Raw genomic sequence first — 20598 nt, 5'->3', positions numbered from 1 at the left:
GAATCACTGCACTTTATCCAGAAGAAATGACAATGACAAAGTAGCCAGCTGTTCGCTTGTAAGAGCTTACATTAGAGATTTGTTTCTAAATAATGTTCTTTGTATTTTCTTTTGCCTCTGTGTTACTTCTAATAAATATTTGTCATTGATACATGCTTTTGATTACATTCTTATGGCATTCTCACATCCACTCCTGAGATAACAAGGTGGTGTTAATATAGGCCTTGCTCCACCTACATGTTTTTTCAGGGGTTTTTAGTTGTCATGGTGTACAGTATGGAGATTCTGTATCACATCTTGACATTTTTAGTTGGTTTTCCACAGACCATAGACGGTTCACTGATTTATAACTTCTCTAAAGAGGAAAAACAACAGCAGTGGTGGAAAACAGACCTCTTGTGCTCCCTCCCCGGGATCTTTTTCATTGTCATCTGGCTGACTTTGCTTTGTGAAATCCCCGTTGTTACTGCTGCAGCGCTGCGGTGAGAACTGCCCAGCAGCACCGAGAGGTGAGTGTGGGAACGGGCCTGTGCGAAGGAGCTGGCATATGGCGTTAATTGCAAGGGGAGGGGGCTGGAGGAGTGGCTTCTTGGAGGGCTGTCACAGACCTTTCACTACACCCGAGTGAAGGATGGTCAGAAGTTAGAAGAAAGCGAGCAGTGATTGTTAGAAGAGGGAGAACTAGAGGTTACACTTTGAAAGAGACTTACACGACTAGTCCTCCTTAGGATTCAAGTAGAAGCGCTAGACACAGTTAGTAGAAAGTAAAGTAAACGGAGCACTGCGAGAGCCAGGAAAACATTTGTACCTTTTTCTGTCTGAACCACAGAACACGTTTTAAATGCAACGCTGTTTGATATATGAGAAAAGTATGGCAGCCGAGACGCGGAACGGCGGGAGTTCACTGAACAACAATAACTGCAAAGACCACAGCAGGAGAAAGCTGCTGGTCGGAGTGGACCTCTTCTGCTTGTTTTTAGGTAAGAGTCCCTCTGTGTGTGAGGTACCGCTGTCAGTAACGCGTGTGACTTGTATTCATGGCTTTTTTTCTGTCCTCATATTTCATTGTAGTTAGCTAACTAACATACTGTATGTTACAGCTAACTTTTTTACTCTTCAGTACATACCTGCCACAGGATTTCCCCTTCATGTAGCTACAATATGATATTGTTAGATTTAGCTAACTGCTTTCTTAACATATAGGATTAAAATGCTTGTACTTAGAGGAAAATTACGTTTCTACTGATGTTGTCCTGTTGTGTTAAGATAGCTGGCAGTTAACTTAATGAAATTCAATTGATTCTGTTCAGATATTGAAAAACGTATTTAATAATAGCTAATTAGCCTAATGTTAGGCACCGTGTTTTAAACGTTTTAGCTAACGTTACACCAGCTCGACAAGCGGTGTTACCTTAGCAACAAGTGATGTCCCGTCAGCAGCTGCAGCCTGTACATTTAGCTGTAGCAGCGATTAAGCTACATATTTTCCCAAAATTGCATTAGTTTAGCCAGTGGATGTCTGACTTCCTCAGCCCCGACTAAAAAAAGGGTGCTGGCAAGAGAAAACTAATAAATTGCTCCTGGAGGGATATATTTCTTTGGTCTCCACCCACACCTGTACTGTACCTCTGCTTGCTTTGACTCATTATATTTTCCAGAGTGGCTCACATTCCACACCAGCAGGAATTCTCTTGATCTCAACATCTGGCATAATATATATGTGTGTGTGTGTGTGTGGAGTAATTAAGGGGAGTGGTGAAAAGGTCAGACCTGAGTGTGTGTGCATGTTCATCAGCCAGGTCCTGTGATGTTCAACAGCTGCAGACGTTGAGTTAATGCTATTATTGTGCCCGAAACTTTTTTTTTTTTTTTTTTTTTTTTGCATTGAAGTTTGTACCCTAAAGTCCTGCAAAGTCTTTGCCAGTGCTTGGAGCTTAAATCTTTGACCATTCACTAATTCATTTTATTCCCCAGTACAACCACATGTCTCCAATGTGCAACCTTAGTGTTGTGATTGCAAACAGCAATGTTCAGCTGCAAAATAAAACTGCTGCAACCACATGGGAAAAGCACCAGTCCAGTTATTGTTAAAACAATCCTGTGAAAGATCTACAGTATAAACAGTCTTTTTTCTGACAAGTTATATTTAGTTTTGGTCAAGTTTTTGTCTCCTGGAGGGTAAATCCCCATGATTTGCTCTCTATGTACATAACTTCCCACAGAGAAGCTTGTCAACAAACCAGCAGTGTTTTCCTGGCTAAAGATGTGGTGTAAAGAGAGCAGCCACAAGGAGGAAATGGTGGGCCTGTGCTGGTAATCACCACTCCTCCATTCTCACACACTGATTGCAGTTCTAGTATTACTGCATTCAGGGACATATCGCTCCCTCTTTCTCATGCACATGAACTATCTCACTGTGATTACAGTAGACCATTAGTGTCAGTAAAGATAACATCAGTCGATATTCACCTTGATTCAGTGGTGACTGGCACTAAATCCTGACAAAAAATTTGCAGACTAAAGCAAAACCCTGGTGAGGTGATCAGGTTCACTTTACATTAAGCTGTTGCAGGTGGCTTTGTTTACCAGTTAATCGTCTTGTAATGTTTCCATGTGCTTTAGCCATGGTTAAGCAGTAGGTGAAAGGTTGTTAATCTGCTGGAATTGCATCTATATTTTAAAGTTTTGTCAACACAGGCCCATGTTTACGTATGTTGAACCAGGTGAACATTGAGGACAGTTGAAGTCAATTGGTCAGTTCACCCACATTAAAAAAAAAAAAAGTTTTTGTAATGTCGATGGTATCTAATGCTTGTGGTACTTATGTCGGGGCAGTCTCAAAACAAATAATGCAAATAAAATGGAAACTGAAAGCATCTCCATGTTAATTGTTTGGTGGAACTGACCCTTATAAATGAAGTGAGAAAGGCTTGAATATGCTGAGAATTTCCACTTAAAACAGTTAAAATTGCGCAAATAGTGAAAGACACTGAAGTGTCAGTTGATATAAGATTTGCTAAAGAAGTTGCAGCGGCAGTTAAAATGGAAGAGCTGAAAGAGGTTGAACTTGAACAAGTGGTGAAGTGGTAAATCAAGCCCAATGAGTCTGTTTTAGTTGAAGTCCTGAAAGAAACAAGTTCTGTGCACAGTTACATCAGCCAATTTAAACAGTAAAAAACGGCACTGGGTCATTAGTCTTAGTTTAAGGAATGGTCAAACATACGTAGCTGTGTAGACATTTTGATTTGTCACACTTTACAACTAATCAAACAGCAAAAGAAAAACAAAGACGTGACCATTATTTGGGTACATTTTATCGCATGCTGTTATTAGAAGGCTTCAAATGCTTAAATTGATTTAACCTTGGAATTAATTGAATATTTTCCACAATTAGTACTGAATGGCGTCTGCAATATTTTTGTAATTAAGGTGTATCCATGCATACGTCATGCATGTACTTTATATGTGACATTGTTGTGTATGATGTAGTTCTGTTTGTATGTGCATACGTGTATTGTTAGTGCCAATGTGCTGTCAGCATTACCTTTTCGTTTGTGTGTGTATCTGGGGGCTATGGGAATAGAGGAGGAACAAATATGTGAACTGTAAACTGCTTCATGTGTAACACCTTCTCCATTAGAAATGTGAATAATAAATGGAGCAGAAAAGCAGCACTAGCAATTCCATGCAAACGTGCTTTTATTTAGCCCAGGCAGGCAGACCTGGTTTTCCTTCCACAGTGGAACTATGAGCTAAGTTCTGCAGCAGGCCAGACTGACTGACAGACAGAGAGGCAGGCAGGCAGGGAGGGAGGCAGGCAGACAGACAGACAGACAGGCGGGCAGGCAGGCAGGGGGCAGGTTGTGTGGGGGCTGCTGGGAGTAAAAACAACTGCATCTGTGTACACACCACAACTACCTCAGACATGTATACATTTCTACACCAGACAGTGAGAGATCCCTGCATGTGGAAAAAGTGCGTCTGTTTATTTTAGTAGTCACACTTGGTGTTTTGGCCAGTGCCTCCAAAATATGGTGGGGATTTAAAATTCAGCGTGAGGGTTATACATTGATTCTAGTTTCCACAAACTGCAGCTCCGTGGAACTGCCAGTGCTGAACTGGGGCAAAGGCAAACGGGCAGTCGTAATAAATTCTAACAAGTGCGTCTCATTAATAAGTTTTCTCCCATATTTTGATGGGAGACAGTTCTGTGGAAAAGTCATCATCACTCTTCGTTTACAGTGTTTGCTTATTCCCCAGTTGATTTTTAAGCAGACTGCTTCAGGGTGAAACTGAATAGAAGACACCTGATGTTGACATTAAGAACTGAAATCTCAGGGGGGAAAAAAGTCTGCCCCCAGCTCCATTTCCATTTTGTTTGTTTCTGTTGTCTTTGGGTTGATGTTGAGTTAATGCAATAGACATACCCACGCCTGCTGACTGGTGTTGTTGTTGGCAGGACGAGGACCCCCTCCTCCTCCCCCCCCGGCTGTTAGAAGCGGGAAAGGAGGAAGAGGGTAGGAGGGGAAAATCCTAACGTGCTGCACTCAGTGCTGATGCTGCACTGTTAAGACGGACAGAAGGGGTCGGAGGACTGGGAGAAGAAGAAAAACCCTGCTGAATGTCTGGAAAACTGGACCTGACAGTGTCTCCTTGTGGCTCTGTTTTTCCCCTGCTCTCCAGTCAGCTGTTTGAGGGACTTGACCCGTGCGGGTCCCTTAAAAGCTGTGGACACTTCATTTTATCAATCCAGTTGCCACCTCTCTGTCCCTCTCCATCAGTCTCTGCCCCCTGCCTCTGGCCTTGTGTTTCGAGGCGTTAGCAGGGGTCAGGACTGTGGGGTTAACGTGTTTTACATCCAGCACTTTCAGCAGCGCATGCTTTTTGTTGTTGTTGTTATTGTTTGGGCAGCCAAAGGCCCTGTTTTGGGAAGACCTGTATGGTTCTGTTCATGGCTAGTCTAAGCAAACTGAAAGGGGTCAGACAGTCAGGATTAACGCACTTTAAAATGCTGTATATTTTTACAGTCGCAGAACTCCAAGACATCACCACCCTGCTCTCTCTCTCTCTCTGTCGCCACCAGACTTGCTTTGGAGCCGACTGTAGCTCCGTCCAGGTATTTGTTTGAAGAGCGAGATTGAAAACGAGAAAGTTAATAATGTGAATCCTGCCGAATGTGGGGGGAAGGCCGGCGTTCTGGAGTTCCCATCAGGCAGCAGAGCTCTGTCTGTAACCTGAGCTCAACCCAGCTGGACCTTCAAAGGCCAGAGTCAGCTGTGTGTGTGTGGATGTAAGGGGTTGAGGGGCTCAGCAACTGAAGCGTGTGTTGACATTTGGTTTGAGAAATCATGCCCCCTCCCTCCGCTGCTGCCCCCACAGCCGTCCAGCCTTCAGCAGCTCTCAGCACTGACCTCTGCACCCCGGTGCTTTTTGGCGTTTGAGGAAGAGAGCGCGTGAGAGAGAGGGGGAGAGCGCTCATGTTTGTTTTCCTTTGTATCGGCAGATTGCAGAATTATTCAAAGAGTGACTTGAAAGCTCCACCATCAGTTAAATGCTGCTTTGAAGTGATTTGAAAGTGTGTTTTCTAAATCCTGTCAAAGATTTGAGGCCTCTCCTGGGCACCACGTCCACACTCAAATTTCAAAGTCCCTACATTGAAGCCTTCGGTAAATGGGGAAAATAAGCTGTCCTTTTTGGCTTGCATCTTGGTTACACCCACTCCATGTTTGTTGTCAGGAGATAAATAAGATCTTTTTGCCACTAAAAGTGGCAAAAGACACTAAATTGATCAGACGCAGACACCCCCCAAGGCATCTTAAAGTGGGCCTTTTTAAGTGCACTTGAAAGCCTCGGCAGGGAAGGAAAGAAGACTCTGATAGCGTTTGAGGGTTTTTTCCTTGTCAGTTAGCAGCAATGGTCTCTCTTAACATGACACATCCAAACCTCTTAGCTCTAACTCAGCCTGTTTGAGATCAAATGATGTTATTCTAAGCATGAAAGATACACTTAAGTCCAAAACAATGATGTAGCTTTGATTTTGGCGCTCGTTTCAACAGATTTCATTTTGTTTATTTTGGCTCCTTCTCTCCTGACAGCATCAGTGTCCGTTTTGAAGATGGGATGGGACACATAACTCATATACATTTCTGTTTTTTAAGCTGTTTGTATGACTGTCTGAGATTTCTGTCTCTGTGTGCTTTTCTGTTTATCTCCCTGTTGTTGATGTCCATTGATGCAGCCGCCCGCTGTTTTGCTTTAAAGAGCCGTCTGACCTCTGCTCATGTGTGTCCAACCATACAGTGTTGCTTGTTGCAGTGTTTTTGCACAAATCTCCCTTCCCGCCTTACCAGAGAGGATTCTTCTGCAATGACAACAGCATCAGGCTGACCTATAAGAGCAGCACGGTGTCCAACACCGTGCTCACAGCCGTGGGCGTCACTGTGCCCGTGGTCTCAGTAAGTCCTGCTGTGGTGCAGCAAGAGAACTAGAGAGCATATGCTGGGACACTGTCAGTTCATCCAATGGTTGACTTGTGACACCTCAGAAGACGTGATTGGTTCGACAGACTCCGACTCACAGTCAGTGGTTTTGCATGCTGTACCTCATTAGCTTTAAATTATGTATGTACTGTACATTACTGCCAACCATTTTCCAAGGTTACTTTTATATTAGCCTAAGCTTAAGATTGATTTCCTCCCCTGGAGCCGAGGTGGCCATTGCTTTCCATTTGTTTCACTACTGCAAGAAAATGTATTAGCTGTTACAGTAAATTATTAAGTAAGAATACCAAATATTAACTGAAAGATTATGTCAAAATAATTGTCATAATAATTGTTTTAATTTAAACACGTTTAGGTTTGGGGGATTAATCAAGTAATTGTTTATGCTAAATATTCTCAATTTAAAGAGCATTGACGCACATCTCCAGGTCTTCATCAGCAGGTGGAGTTAGCGCCGTCGTTATGCGGATGGTGCAGATTTAAAACAACTGAACAATGACTATTAAGCAAACCCCATCCGACGATGAAGGTCGAAAGATGCTGCTGAAAGCTCAGAAATAATTTAATGTATTTATTTTTTGCAAACACCTTTAGATTTTGGGGATTTTTGTTTTATTTCTTTTGGTTGTGAAGAACAGGCCATTTTAAGACTTAAACTAAGGCTCTTGCACTGTGTTTTTACTAGTTGCCATTATTAACTATTGCCACAAGACAGTTATGCAAGTTGTACGCTAAAAATATGAGCTGACTTTTTATTTCCAGAGGTTTGTCACTTTATTGTCACTTGTATGAGGAAATAAATGGAAACAAATGGCAGCCTGGAGAGATAGATGTCTGTCTAAGAGAGACATGGTGTGCTTTGGAAAGTGGCCAGCAGTAAAATAACACACATGATTTGTAGTTAACTGGCTAAAACGTACAGAGGTATGGTCCTTTACAAAGTAAAGCTCCAGAAACCCCCCTACTAATGAATATTGAGCAAATCTTGAGTCATTATTTCTTGATTAGTCACAGATAACAACCACAGGATGGATTGAGCCAGACCCAGATGTTCCCTTGTTGCCTCTTGCTTGTACCTACGACCTCTGTAATTTACGTATCATTAACCCAGCACCTCCATCTCTCTCTCCCTCACCCATCCCCACCCTCCCCTCTTTCTCTCTGTGCCGCTCACTGCTTCCTCACACTAGCCGGCCTGCCTTTCTTGGTCATTGAGACCAGCGCTGTTCAGCCTTACCGTAGAGGGTTTTACTGCGATGATGAGTCCATCAAGTACCCGGCCAAAAATGGAGACACCATTAGCGACGGTGTGCTTAGCGCTGCTGGCATTCTTATCACCATCCTCTCTGTAAGTCACCTCACTCTGATCACTAATGTCATCATCACTTCTTATGTTTCAGCAGCCTTCACCGTTACTAGCAGCACCCACTGACGCCTTATTCTAGATGTTGACCATGTCATTTCTCATCCTCAGTGCATTTTAATATCTACCAAAAAGCCCTGTAGGGATTTTAATTTGTTCATGATAACAATAACATTTCTAACAATATATAATGATATGGTAATGATATAGAGATTGTAAACAGATTACAATTATAACACATGTTATTGCTTTTCCCCAACCAAACCACACACATTCCCACTGCACTCATGTTCAGAAAAATACACTTGTGCAAACCCTATTAGAGAGCTTTATCTGACTGTTGACTCATTCTGGATATCAACTGAGATTATCCTACATGATAACTGACACAACAGCTCTCCATACCTATGCTATCAGTCTCGCTCCAGCAGACTCCAGATAAAAACCAGTCAACAGCATTTGTTTCTTTCTTCCCTTTCTCTTTGGGGGCTTAAGATGACTCAGTTGATTAAGGCACTTGAGCAAGTGGAGTGTTGAGTAGTTTGTTGCATTCTCCTAAGAGAAAACGGTGAGCATGTATTCAACACCTGCACACTAAACCACCATCCCAACATCCACTGATTCAGTTTGCCACTGTTCAGAGGTTGAAACACCCCGTCTGCTGTGGAAGTTTTCCCACCACGATTTTCAGACATGCTTCGATTTTGAGTAATGCAACCATCTACACTACAAAGCGTTTTTTGACCATCATTTTTTTCCTGCCTCTGCATCTAAGTACACGATCGTCCACTCACCTTCGAGTTCTGTCAAAACACTTTTGAATTCACAGCAGTGCTTTGGCTGAAGAAACCCAGAGAAGACACTGACACACAGCCTCTGGTCTGTTCCTGTGGTCACTGTAGACAAAGTGTAACACCAGCAGCCTTTGTAGAACTCTACATTTCTACTAAATTAGTGAAGCAAACATAACACTACACTATTTTCTGCCATCCATATCCACACATAAGAAAGAAAAACTAATACACAATATCTAATCTTACTGCAGCAGTCATAGGTGGCAAGTGATTCCCTCCATCTCATTGTTTCCCTTCAGACACTCGAGCCCATTGACATGTCTGTGGTGGCGTTAAACGCTATTTTTCAAATTATTTTAATTACGGATGATTGAGGCAACAGCAAAGTGACCATTTAAAAAGTGTCGAGATTTGTTTCTCCCTCTCTTGACTTAATACAATTTGTAAATTGAATTGAACTTTGAACTGTAACACCCTAACAACCACTCTGAACAACTTAGCAACCACATGGCAACCATTTACTAAAACTCTATTAAGTCTCCCCAAAAGGCATAGCAACCATGTAGCACCCACCTGTAAACACACTGGAAACCACTGCAGACACCCAAGTCTGACTCACAGGAAATAGGCTGCGGCTATAAGCCTGTCATTGGCCGACTATTTCAGTTAGCATTCTCCTCCCCGTCTGCTGTCTGCATGTTACAGTTATCACTCTTTGAACCCACAACAAGCAATCAGCTAACAACTATATTGCAAGTGCACCATTGCCGCATCCTGGGCTTAGTCCCACCCAAGACATTTGTGATTGATTTAAAGGAATAAAAACAAGCCAGATTCATTCTTCCCCTATAAAAGAATGATAATGGGCCTTTCTTCAGTGTTGGAAACCCACTTAAATGAAGTGTTGACATAAGTCTACCTGTGCGAGACTAACACCCAATTTAGCAACCAACTAGCTACCACATAGGAAACGCTTGTAAGAGCGTAGCAACTATTTAACAATCAAGTAGCTACTGCATTGGAAACCCATGTAATTCCTTAGCAACTATTTAGCAGCCTTGTGCTAGATACCTAGCAACACCTAGCAGTGTCCCTGTAGGTACTGGCACATTAGCTACCACACTGCAAATGGCAAGTGAAAGGGAATATGCTAGCGATGGGTTAGCAGAAACGGACACTAAGCAGCAGTCACACAATTCTTCAGGAACTTTCTAGATGCTGTGTGGTGTTACTCAGCACTGCCATAGCATGGGCAGTTGGCACCTGGCACACCTTATGGCATTGATTCTCCATTGTCTCCCCCTGAAGCCAATAGTGCCCTCCTCCTGGAGAGCAGACTACTCTACGGGCTTGGGGCCACAGGGGTTTTCATGGTGAGAAGCCGTGCTGGCTCCGTGTAATTATGGTTGATGCAATGGTTGTTCAGTGAAATACTGTAATTGGTGGGGTGGAATTGTGGTGAAGGCCCCAAACAACAAGACTTTGCCAGATATCTCATTTTCCCCTTGCAAAACGTGACTTTACAATCCATCTCCCCCTTAGAGCGTTCTGGCCAGCAACATTCGGTCATTAAGTGCTTCATTTCCCACTGAATAGAGCTGAGAAACACAAGCAGCCAGATCTTTAGAATTTATGCAGATCTTTTGTAGAAGAAATGAAAGCACCACGGTGTCATGTTGGAAATACAAGACGTTTGACATAAGCCACAAATCAACGTCTTGCCCCCACGATTTTCTCCTGAGGTTTCAGTGCAACAGCTACAAATCCTACAATGCCAATTCATTTATTCATTCACAGAGTCTTTCACACAAGGGGAACCAGATGTGTTTTCCCCCCTTTCCCTCGTTCCCATGAAAGCAGCTGGGCTTTATCGAGCTGGCTCTAAAGGCCTGGATGGTGGAAACAACACACTCTATCAGCTTGTTAAATCTCAGCAAAGGCTTTCCCTCTGCAGAGAGTGTTTCCCAGAATGAGCCTTATTTCTGCGCCCCTCAGAAGAATGTCTGATGAAACTGAGATACTAACATGAAAACAGCCCGACATCCCTTGTGAAATCGGAGCCGTTTCAGAGAGACAGCCGGAGCGGTGAAAAACAAACGCGCCCCCGATGTGCGCCTGGCGGAGTCTGGCCACCAAAATCAGACACGTCGCCTAGCTCAGCGTTTCTGCTGATTAGAACCAGTGGTGCCTCCCCCGCTCCCTCCCTACTCCTCCTCCCACTCCACTCCTCATTCCTCCTCTCACCTTCCTCTTTCTTCCCCTTTCTCCTTGTTTGCTCTCTTCTTCCCATGTTACTCCTTTCTTTTTCACTCTTTTTGCTTTCTATCCTCCCCTCCAGTCACTCTACCCTCCATCCCTCCACTTTCTCCCTGGGACTCCCTCACACTGTCGTTCTAGCTCCTCTTCCACGCTCTCATTTGTGAGCTGCTGGAAGACAACAGGGGCTGAGGGGGCTGGGAAGGCGTTTTTTGAGCTTGAACAGCTGTTGTGAGTTATGGCTGTCCACCTCCCCCTAAGTGCGCCTTACACGTCAATCGTCGGTTTTAGATGGTGGTTTATTTACACACTTACAGAAAACTATACATGGCGGACGGTTTGAGTTGCCTCCCACGTCGCCTCACTGTTTTGTCTCAGAAGTAGAATGGCTCAGGTAAACACATTCAACTATAAAGTAGCCCTTTTCAAACCACTTCAGGAGACATGACTGAATCCTATTTTAGCTGTTCATAATTACATCTTGATCTGGAAAAAAGGCTATTTTAGTCACACACACACATAACTTAAATTCCCCACTCTGACCATCAGAGTTCCCAGTCCCAAATATCCACCCTCACTGAATCACACACTCTGATGCACATTTCCAAGTCCACAAGAGCTTACAACTGTCCATCTGTGACATTTGGCAAGAGCTCGCGGGACCATTTCTAGGCATGTTATACACACTTTCTATATTTCTGCAATGCTCCAGACCTCAAGTGTTCTAATGTAAACAATGCTGATGGCAGGCAATGTCTAAATTACTGTAAAAATAGGTTATCATTATATTCAACAAACACTTACACACTCACATTAAATTACATGTGAAATATGAATGATGCGCTGTGCTGGCCAAGCATATTTTTCTGTTCAAGTAACATGATTTCAAAGTGCTTTCCCATTCCTCATAAAATCTTTGGCTCTCCTGCACTCACACATTTTCACTGAGCACTCAGGAGATGTGAATTAAGAACTTAGGAATTAGGGTGGACACTTTGATTACGTCAAAATTGCAATATTCACTGAGGTTACCATCACTTCTGTCCCTTCAGATCATCATCGGGGAGAGCTACAGGATCTATTTTCTGAACGAGGGATCCAAGTCTTTTGTAGGGAACCCCTACATCTCTGCTTTGTACAAGCAGGTCGGCGTGTTCATCTTCGGCTGTGCCATCAGCCAGTCCTTCACTGACATCGCCAAAGTGTCAGTGGGCCGTATGCGCCCTCACTTCCTCGACGTGTGCAAACCTGACTTCTCCACTATCAACTGCTCCCTGGGCTACATCACTGACTACCAGTGTCAGGGGCCAGAGAGCAAAGTTCAGGAGGCCAGGTAACTGCCAAGTATAGAAACATGTTGCTTCAAAAAATGCTTCAAAACATATTATTTAAAATGCTTTTTTAGTTTACTAGTGACAGCTTTTCAGTGTGGTATGATGCTGATTGTCCTCTGTTCTTCTCAGGAAGTCTTTCTTTTCTGGACATGCATCATTCTCCATGTACACCATGCTTTACCTGGTGGTGAGTTACTGAATTGTTTTTAATAATTTGACTTTTTATTTGACCTTCCTAGGTCATAGAGTTTCCGTCTATATGGACTCACAGTTCTGTGTCTTTTACAGTTTTACTTGCAGTCTCGTTTCACTTGGCACGGGGCTCGCCTGCTGCGCCCTCTGACCCAGTTCACCCTCGTCATGATGTCCTTCTACACCGGCCTGTCCCGTGTCTCGGATCACAAGCACCACCCCACCGATGTCCTGGCAGGTTTTGTACAAGGAGCCCTGGTGGCCTATTGCATAGTGAGTGGTTTCATAATGTTGTAATTTTCTATATTAGATTGGATCAGAAATCATTAGGTATGATCTATAAATGAATTTCATAATTTGTTTTTTCTAAATTAACAGTTAATGATAATAATAATGGTGAGTATAACAATTGAGTTCTTCACAGACACAAAAAAAGAGCAGAGCACTCTAAAAAATATCGTCAGTTGAGTGAAGTAATAACAGAAAAAAACCCATTCAGTTCATTAATTACCTACAAGCCTGAAAATAAGGGCAGAGGATACTGACAGATGTTTGACGCAGACAGGATTTCCAGGATGCTGTTGTGTAGATTTGTTTTCATTCAGTTAATAAAAAACATGTTTATCTCAGCTTTTTGCATTATAGACATGAAAAGGTACATGCAATTGGTTGTTGTTAGCATTACAATAAAAGGAGGGACAGTGTTCACAATTTATATTGTCAAGAGGGTGCATGTCAATGGAAAACAGAAGGGGACCTGATATGGGACCTTGGGTAACTCAATATGGTATCTGTAAAGGAAAGGAAGTGACATTACCCTTGTCAACAAAAGGAGAAAGGAGGATAGGGGAAAATCATTTGTAAATGTTTCACTCATATTCAGGGATTTATGTAGTCATTTGTTTGGTTTACTTCTGATAATGTTGTGCATCTTACATTTTCACTGCACATTTGCTATGGGTTGTTTAGTTTGCAATAATGCCTCCCCTGCATTATTATAGTTCTCTACAACAGCATTGATTCAAAGATTAAATGTGACACTTTGCAATGATTGACCTTTTGTTCTGTTCCCTCTACAGGTTTTCTTTGTGTCTGATTTATTCAAGCCCAAAGGTAGACGTTCTACCCTGTCACCAACCCCAGTGAAGAAAGACCTCGTTCCTCCAGCAGACATCAGAGAGCGGAGCAACCATCTCATCATGGCATAGAGAAGGCTGCAAACTGACTGTACATAACCCTGACCTGTGCCATTTACATCACTGCTACAGCCACTGGCCAATACTGGATAAAATAAACTCCAGCGATCTGGATAAAACAGACAAATATCGAATCTTGAACATCTCAGAGGATGAGAGGAGGCAATGGAAAACAGTCGAGCAAGTTTTGCTTTCTCAACGGAAATTTTCATGTTTTTCCTCAGGCTCACCAGACATTTTAATGTGGAAAAGAGAGAAAACCAGGGATATTTGTTGCTCTTCTGCTCTGAAGATTACTGGAGATTCTCCTCTGTCAAGGCCTTTCCATGGACAGAAGTCTGAAATCAAACAAAACCGAGAACCGGCAGCTGTAAACAAAGCTGTGTGTGGCTTTTGTGCCTTTCTCCCCTGAGCTGCATCCAGCAACGGGAGCTATACTAATATTCTTGCCACTCACTCAGTGAGACTAATACTAACACATCATGACAAAAAAAACTGATTCCTTGATTTCATGAAGGATGTTGTTTTTGTTCGGTTTTATTACAAACATAAGCATTTTATGTGTGATTTATAGCACTACTTTAGCTAAACTCAGTACTGTGTGTCACCACTTGAATGACCTGAAGTGAAGCTTTTGGAAAGCTTTGTAAGACTTTGTAAGCTTTTATTATGTCCATAATGTAGTGTTTCTTAGAAGGTGCACATAAATGAGAGGAGGTGGAAAGTACAGTGAGAGCATATGTGTTGGATGTGGGCCTCTTTCTGCTGGGTAGGACGAGCCCCCACTGAGCCATTTAATGAAATGACTGTCTGTTATATGTACCAGACGGGCGCTCACAAGTGTTAGGTCAGAGTGTGTGTGTGTCTCTTACGTATGTGTGTGTGTGTGTGTGTGTGTGTGTGTGTGTGTTTGGGTGAGGTCTTTCTGTGACGTGCCAGTGTGTATTAATGTCATGTCTATATATTTCAGTGTTTATAGCCTACAAGTGTGCCTCTCTTCAGCCAGAGAACAGACACCTGCTCCAGCAGACACATGTAACTGGAGACGGGCCCACTGTGGAAAAAAAGCATCACATACAGTACATGTACTTTACCGTTACTAATCATAGTGATGCTTCACATCACTGAGAAACCCTGTGATATACTGTATGCTACACAGGCATATGTAGTATATACAGTATGTCTACCTAGAATAAAGGCAGGGACAACCTAGAACTTACAGTAGCTTTTCACCAAAGCACAAATTAGCAAAACAGCAAAAAATAAATAAATAAACAATTAATTATTCTGGCACATCCTAACTGTGTAATATGTCAAATGTCCTATAAAGTAATAAAACAGGCCTGGTAATGAGGCTCTCCATTATTATAGATGAAAATCAATACATTGGTATACAATAAAAAAAAAAGTAATGATGCTAATATGCTTGCATGACATTAATGTAATCTATTTTTTTTTTTACAAAAAATGATAATAATGATAATACTTAAAACCACTGAGTGAAAGCATCACCTTAGCTTAGTTTAAAGATACGGAGACAAATTGTTGACCTGACGCTTACAGGGAAACTTTCTCCTTTTTTTTTTTTTTTTACATCCATGTGTTGAAAATATATTCAGCATCGGAAAGTTCTGCATGCTGCCATAAATTGCGCAGTACTGTATCGTGTGTGCATATACAGTATATCTTTTGATGAAACACCCACTATGACTTTGCGTTGAGACCTGTGTAAATGTAAAACATGCTGCTTTAAAGAGGCAAAGCTCGGCAGATGTCAACTTGTGAATATGAAGTTTTATGAAAAACAAAGCTCTCAAGACAGACAGCTTCAGTACATTTTTATTAAAAAGAAAAAATGCCTTTCGATATTTTTGTAATGTCATGTGAAATTTTGTACAATGAAACTGTAAGACGTATCGATGTCTTTAATAAAACACAAAAGATGAAGAGCAGCGTGCTGTGATGTTCATTTTACTCCTCGTGTCATACATGACTTGTGTCGAACATTCACGAGAATCTCTGACTTTTCTGCAATAATTCAGTAGTCGGCCAACTGTGCGTGTGATGGAGAGATCTGGGCGTGGGGCAATGGTAGACTTCCATGCTCGGCTTCCTGTGGGGAAATAGTGCACATTCCAGGCTTTAACCCCTCTCCCCTATGGCTCTCTGGAATAATATAGACTCCACACAGAAAGCATGCCAGAGTGGCAAAGTACATTCACATGTGAGAATGCTTAGAAGCTATATAATTTGCCTGTAGTGTCTTGTGTTATCCTTGTAGACAGCTGTGTTCATACCAAACCTGAATAAACCATATATATATATATAGACTGTCTACAGGCTGTACCATTTAACTCAACCTTACTGTATGTGCCCGCATACATCGTGAGCTGGGTTTTGGGCCAGTGTGTTCACATGGTATGCCAAGCTGTTTGATTTCACTGTGTATCAGGCACATTGCCCAGAAGGAGATTAGAGTTGATTAGTTTAATAAGCTGCAAAATGTGTTTTGTTTTTATGGCCACACCAGGGGTGATACTATATTTGTAGCAGCTGTCTTGTGTTATGACTACTACTAAATGACTGTTTCTGGTGTCTTAATTGGGCACAAGACTACACCCAACAGAGTGTGTGTTTAGTTGTTTTTACTTTTTGAACCTTCGGCGTGGCTGTAGGGATGGGAGTGCTGGTCGGTTTCAAACTGAAATACCTCAAAAACAGTTAAATTGAGCCCTGATGACTCTGATGACCCCCTGATTTCAGCAGGCCAAAATTTGACACGTCCAGCAAAATATTTCATTGTCTACTAGGTTAGCACATATTTGTGGTCCCCTGTATCCTGACAGCTTAGTGGATCTCCTGGTTTTTCCTCCACCATGAGGTTGATGTGTGCAGCTTTGATTAAAATGCCTGAAACTGTCGTGACCTTACCGACACGTTGTCCCGAAGGTGATTTGTACAAAGATGATCACCGCCATCAGGTCGACATTTCATTTGGTTTATGACCAAAACTTGTCAATCTCGCTTGCACTTTGTGTTTAGTACTAATGTTAGCTCACCAACACACTTAATTAAGATGATCGTGCCAAACACGAACCTGTAAACATTGTCACTGTCGGCATGTTAGCATCCTCATGCTAGCATTTAGCTCAAAAGCCACGCCTTGTGACCATGCCAGCAGTGACACACTGTTGTGCAGCAGTTTCCTTCTGTTATGACTGCTACTAAATGACTTTTTACAGTCTGTCAATAGGGTCCAAGCCTACACCCTCGGGTGTGTGTTCCGTTTGGCAGATATAGAGGTTTTTTACCCTCACGCTAACTCGTCAGCATCCTCTGAATTTCCGTCTCGGCCTGCCAAACAAACACGGAGCAGTGATTGATAGAAGGTGTAAAGTCTCCTCTGCTTCCAAACATGGCAGCGCCTTCGATCCCACGAGTCGCTCTCTCTGCTCAGCAAACGTCCACATCCAGCGCCGAACGCTTGACATAATGTTTATCTTTGTGAACCAGTCCTGACCCCCTCCATTAAACCATCAGCGGTGTGAGATTTTCTCATAGATATCTTCGGCTGTAATTGAAAGTGATAGAGGCTGCATGCGGAGTGTGTTTTTAGTGTTCACCAGACCAACAAATGACACAGTCCTGCTTCTTCCACGTTTTCGGCCGGACCCAGTTTCCTCTCTATGGGGCTTTCTTGATCAGCAGCGCTTAACATTCTAATAGTGGAATCCTTTTCATGTGGTTCGGAGAAAAAAAGCGTTGTGTTTTCCCACCGCAGTTTAACCCCTATTGTTTGTGAAGTAATCACCCTGTGGGATTTACAAATTCTTCTCATGAACTCTGCAGCACTGTTGTGGCTGCTCTGAAGCGATGACTTACTCTCTTTCTTCCACTGAATGCGCACCATTAAACCAACCCTCCCACTAAGACTGTTGTCAGTCACAACTGTTATCACTTAAATGACTACACTGATGAATTTTCTCATCGCACAAACGCATCAGACTGCTGCACTGTGTTTTCCAGAGCATCTCTGACTTGTTGTTTTTTACGATGTGGGGGCTGTTTTGTTTGGTTTCCTGTGGTGGTTTGGTGCAGCTATTAAAGAAAAGCAGCAATGATCAATTTGTAGTTTTTGTAAAAAGCCACTCGAGTTAAAAGCAAAAAGAAAACAAAATCTGGCCTGCTTTAATTCTCCCAGAAAGGCTTCAGAAAGTTTGGCCTGTCTGCTCCTTCGGTCCTCTTGAAGCCTGTCAGAGTCTGACGCCATATGACATTATTGGCAGTAGCTGCTGAGGTCATTTGTCCTCTCCCTGACAGATGGAGGGATGCTGAGAGGAAGCGAGGCACACCCTCCAAATGCCCTGGCTGATAAGTGACCTCATTACAGTTCCACCAGGCATGTTTTTCTTATTCGGAGAACGCCACGATGATGGCTGGCTCCCCAGGAGACTTCGGCTTTTGAGCCATGCCAAGCTCTCGGACTCTCTGAGAGTTTTTCTTTACTTGGCTCATTGCGCGCAATCACTTTCCAGGGCCGTCATTATCAGCCCGCAGCAACGCACCACAGCTTTAATCCGTCTACAACTGTTGTTTACAAGAACATTCGCCACTTGTAAATGTGGACTGAAACAAAAGCGAGGCGAGGACAGCGGGCCTCAAACATGTTATGTAAGTCTCCTTTATCTGCCCCTCACTCGTCCACATGCAAGACACGCAAACGCCCCTCATAAAATCTCCTCTAAATCATATTGTTAGCCATAATATGTTGTGTCCGTGCCCAGAAGCCCTCAGTCTTGTAGGACTTTGGGTTGCAGCGCTGCAGCTGTAAGTAATTCTCTCTCTTTCCCCCTTCCTCTCCTCATCCTCCTCTGTGTCTGGAGAATGTAAACATCAAGAGGGAGGCCAAATCTCTGCCATCACAACCTTTCCTACAGCTGATACGGAGACGGGGCCACGCCGACCGGCGGGGGGGCTGAAACGGTCTAACATACACAGAGGGTAAAGTGTGATTAGTGTTTGGATTGAAATGACCCGACATTTTGTTGACAGTTTAGCCCAGCGCCGGAGGTTATCCCGCTCACATCGACATGTCGGCCGTCCGTCTCACGGGGGACGTGCTCGCCGTGGAAGTCACGCCACGGACGAAGAGCTAACAATCAAAACCATTCCTTCTTTACAGCATCTCGTCTTTTATTGCTGGCGACGGGGCCTTAGGATGATGATGTCGGCCAGTCTGTTGGTCAGTCACAAATTCTTTATCCCAAAGTGCAAAATATCTCAACTACAAGTTCTGAGAAACAATTACTGCTCTGAACTTGGAAGTTCATGGTCCTCGTGGCATCATTAATAATGACGGCTGTGACCTCTTGTCTGGCGCCACCATCAGGTCAAGGTCAGGCCACTTTCCTTTGATGGACTTTATATCAAGGCCCGGTGTCCACAAAACTGATTTTCCAAAGAAAGTGCTGCTAATGTTGAAACCCAGAGGAGAAAGGATGACTAAGATTCACGCGCTGGGCGAACTCCACGAGGGAGATTTGCATTGAATTTGATCGTGGCTAATTGCAGCTCCTGGGGGACAAACCCCTTTAAATGGGTTAGCCACAGAGTTTGTAGCTTTTCCTGTGGGTCAGTCATCACAGTTTCCTCTTGCACACAAGTTACTATGTAACACTGCAAAAATTACATTTGTTGAATACAATCATGCTCCCCAAATGCAGATCCCTTATAAATCTGCTGCTTCCACAAGCGATTTTGTGGTGACATTTCCACTTTCTGCTCCCCCATCATTCATAGCGTTCTTGAAATACCCAGATACCCAAAAAATGGTGAGATCTAAAAACATTTAAATCTCAGAGGACGAAGGATCATTTTCGTCATTTCACACACCATTACTTTAATCTTCTAATCATTCAGGCTCTTCAGATGATGAACCCCTTCCATTCTTGACCCTTTAGTTTTCAGCAGGTAAAATCTGAAACAGAATTTAAAAACTGCAGGATTTCTATTCATGTTGTCAGCGATATAAGATATCTGCTGAGCACAGTCATGCTCACCAGGGGAGGATCCTTTGTGGTAAACTCAACCTGTTTCTCTGTGACATCCTGAGGTCAAGCCCTACAGTGTTAGCGCCTCTAACAACGAGCTGTACGAGCAGAAACAGTGTTGTTGGTTTTATCCAGCCATTATTGTGGGGAGTGATGAACACCGAAAGCTCTTCTGGTGAAGACTTCAGACTTTTTGCATTCATGTTGCAACTTTAAAATTTCTAAACGCACAGTAGAATGTTCCCTGAAGCTCGTTAATGCCATTTCTCACACAAACCCCAATTCCCTGCACCCCTAAAGACGCATACCCCATCAGGTCCCAACTTCTCAAACTGATTTCCAGCCCCAAAATCCCAAGGCCGCCCCCCCATCCCTCTTATTTCTTTCTCTGCTGAAGAATTCGAACAAATTACCTCCATATGTGTCTGAAGGAGCCCCATGGGAAGGGGGCCAAGAAGAATATACTGCTGACGGAACACAAACATTGACTTCATCAAACATCGCGAACAGCGCGCTCTGATGCTCTCCATATGCTCACCTGGCACTGGCGGCCGTTTGCTGACAACACAGCAACATGTCTCCAGCGAGGCTCTTTATCTTTTTAAGCCACATGTTGTTTGTATGTGAGATGAGGAGGTCCGTCGTGCACTTTGCTATCGCCGGTGAGGTAACGTGTCAGCATGTCGGGGGAGGGTTTGTGTTTCCTCCGGCCTTCAAATGATAAAGTAGCAGGGAGATAAGATTTAGATGTGTCAGTCTAATGTACGTGTTTCGTACGTGCACTGTAATGGAGGTGAACGAAATCCCAGGACCCCTCTAAGGGGCCCCGCGTGTTTTCAGCCAGTAACTAGAGAAACAGCAGAGGGGAGCCATAAGAATGATGGAGAAAAGAGGAAAAAACAGGCGCAGAGAG

General features: G+C 43.2%; 1 protein-coding gene across 2 annotated transcripts; it reads left to right on the top strand.

The window, feature by feature from the left end:
- The first annotated feature begins 654 nt into the window (after window positions 1-654).
- On the top strand, window positions 655-15576 carry LOC121614577 (phospholipid phosphatase 3-like). Of its 2 annotated transcripts, none has more exons than XM_041948514.1 (6): window positions 655-980; window positions 7691-7848; window positions 11966-12246; window positions 12377-12434; window positions 12536-12712; window positions 13519-15576. In XM_041948514.1, exons 1-6 carry the CDS (start codon window positions 842-844, stop codon window positions 13645-13647), a joined length of 942 nt encoding a protein of 313 aa, XP_041804448.1. In that variant the 5' UTR covers window positions 655-841; the 3' UTR covers window positions 13648-15576. The 2 variants fall into 2 exon arrangements, with proteins under 2 accessions (XP_041804448.1, XP_041804449.1); XM_041948515.1 differs by lacking the exon at window positions 7691-7848 and adding an exon at window positions 6301-6455.
- The last annotated feature ends 5022 nt before the right edge of the window (window positions 15577-20598 follow it).

Source organism: Chelmon rostratus, chromosome 12 (assembly GCF_017976325.1).
Source record: "Chelmon rostratus isolate fCheRos1 chromosome 12, fCheRos1.pri, whole genome shotgun sequence".
Lineage (NCBI taxonomy): Eukaryota > Metazoa > Chordata > Actinopteri > Chaetodontiformes > Chaetodontidae > Chelmon > Chelmon rostratus.
This window is presented reverse-complemented; position numbering and strand designations above follow the sequence as displayed.

What these genes read in the sequence shown, in the direction of transcription:
- LOC121614577 (XM_041948514.1), top strand. Translation starts at nt 842, where the DNA reads ATGCAACGCTGTTTGATATATGAGAAAAGTATGGCAGCCGAGACGCGG. An exon ending in TTCTTATCACCATCCTCTCT is followed by an intron (nt 7,849 to 11,965) that starts GTAAGTCACCTC and finishes CTGTCCCTTCAG; the next exon opens with ATCATCATCGGGGAGAGCTA. An exon ending in ACACCATGCTTTACCTGGTG is followed by an intron (nt 12,435 to 12,535) that starts GTGAGTTACTGA and finishes TGTCTTTTACAG; the next exon opens with TTTTACTTGCAGTCTCGTTT.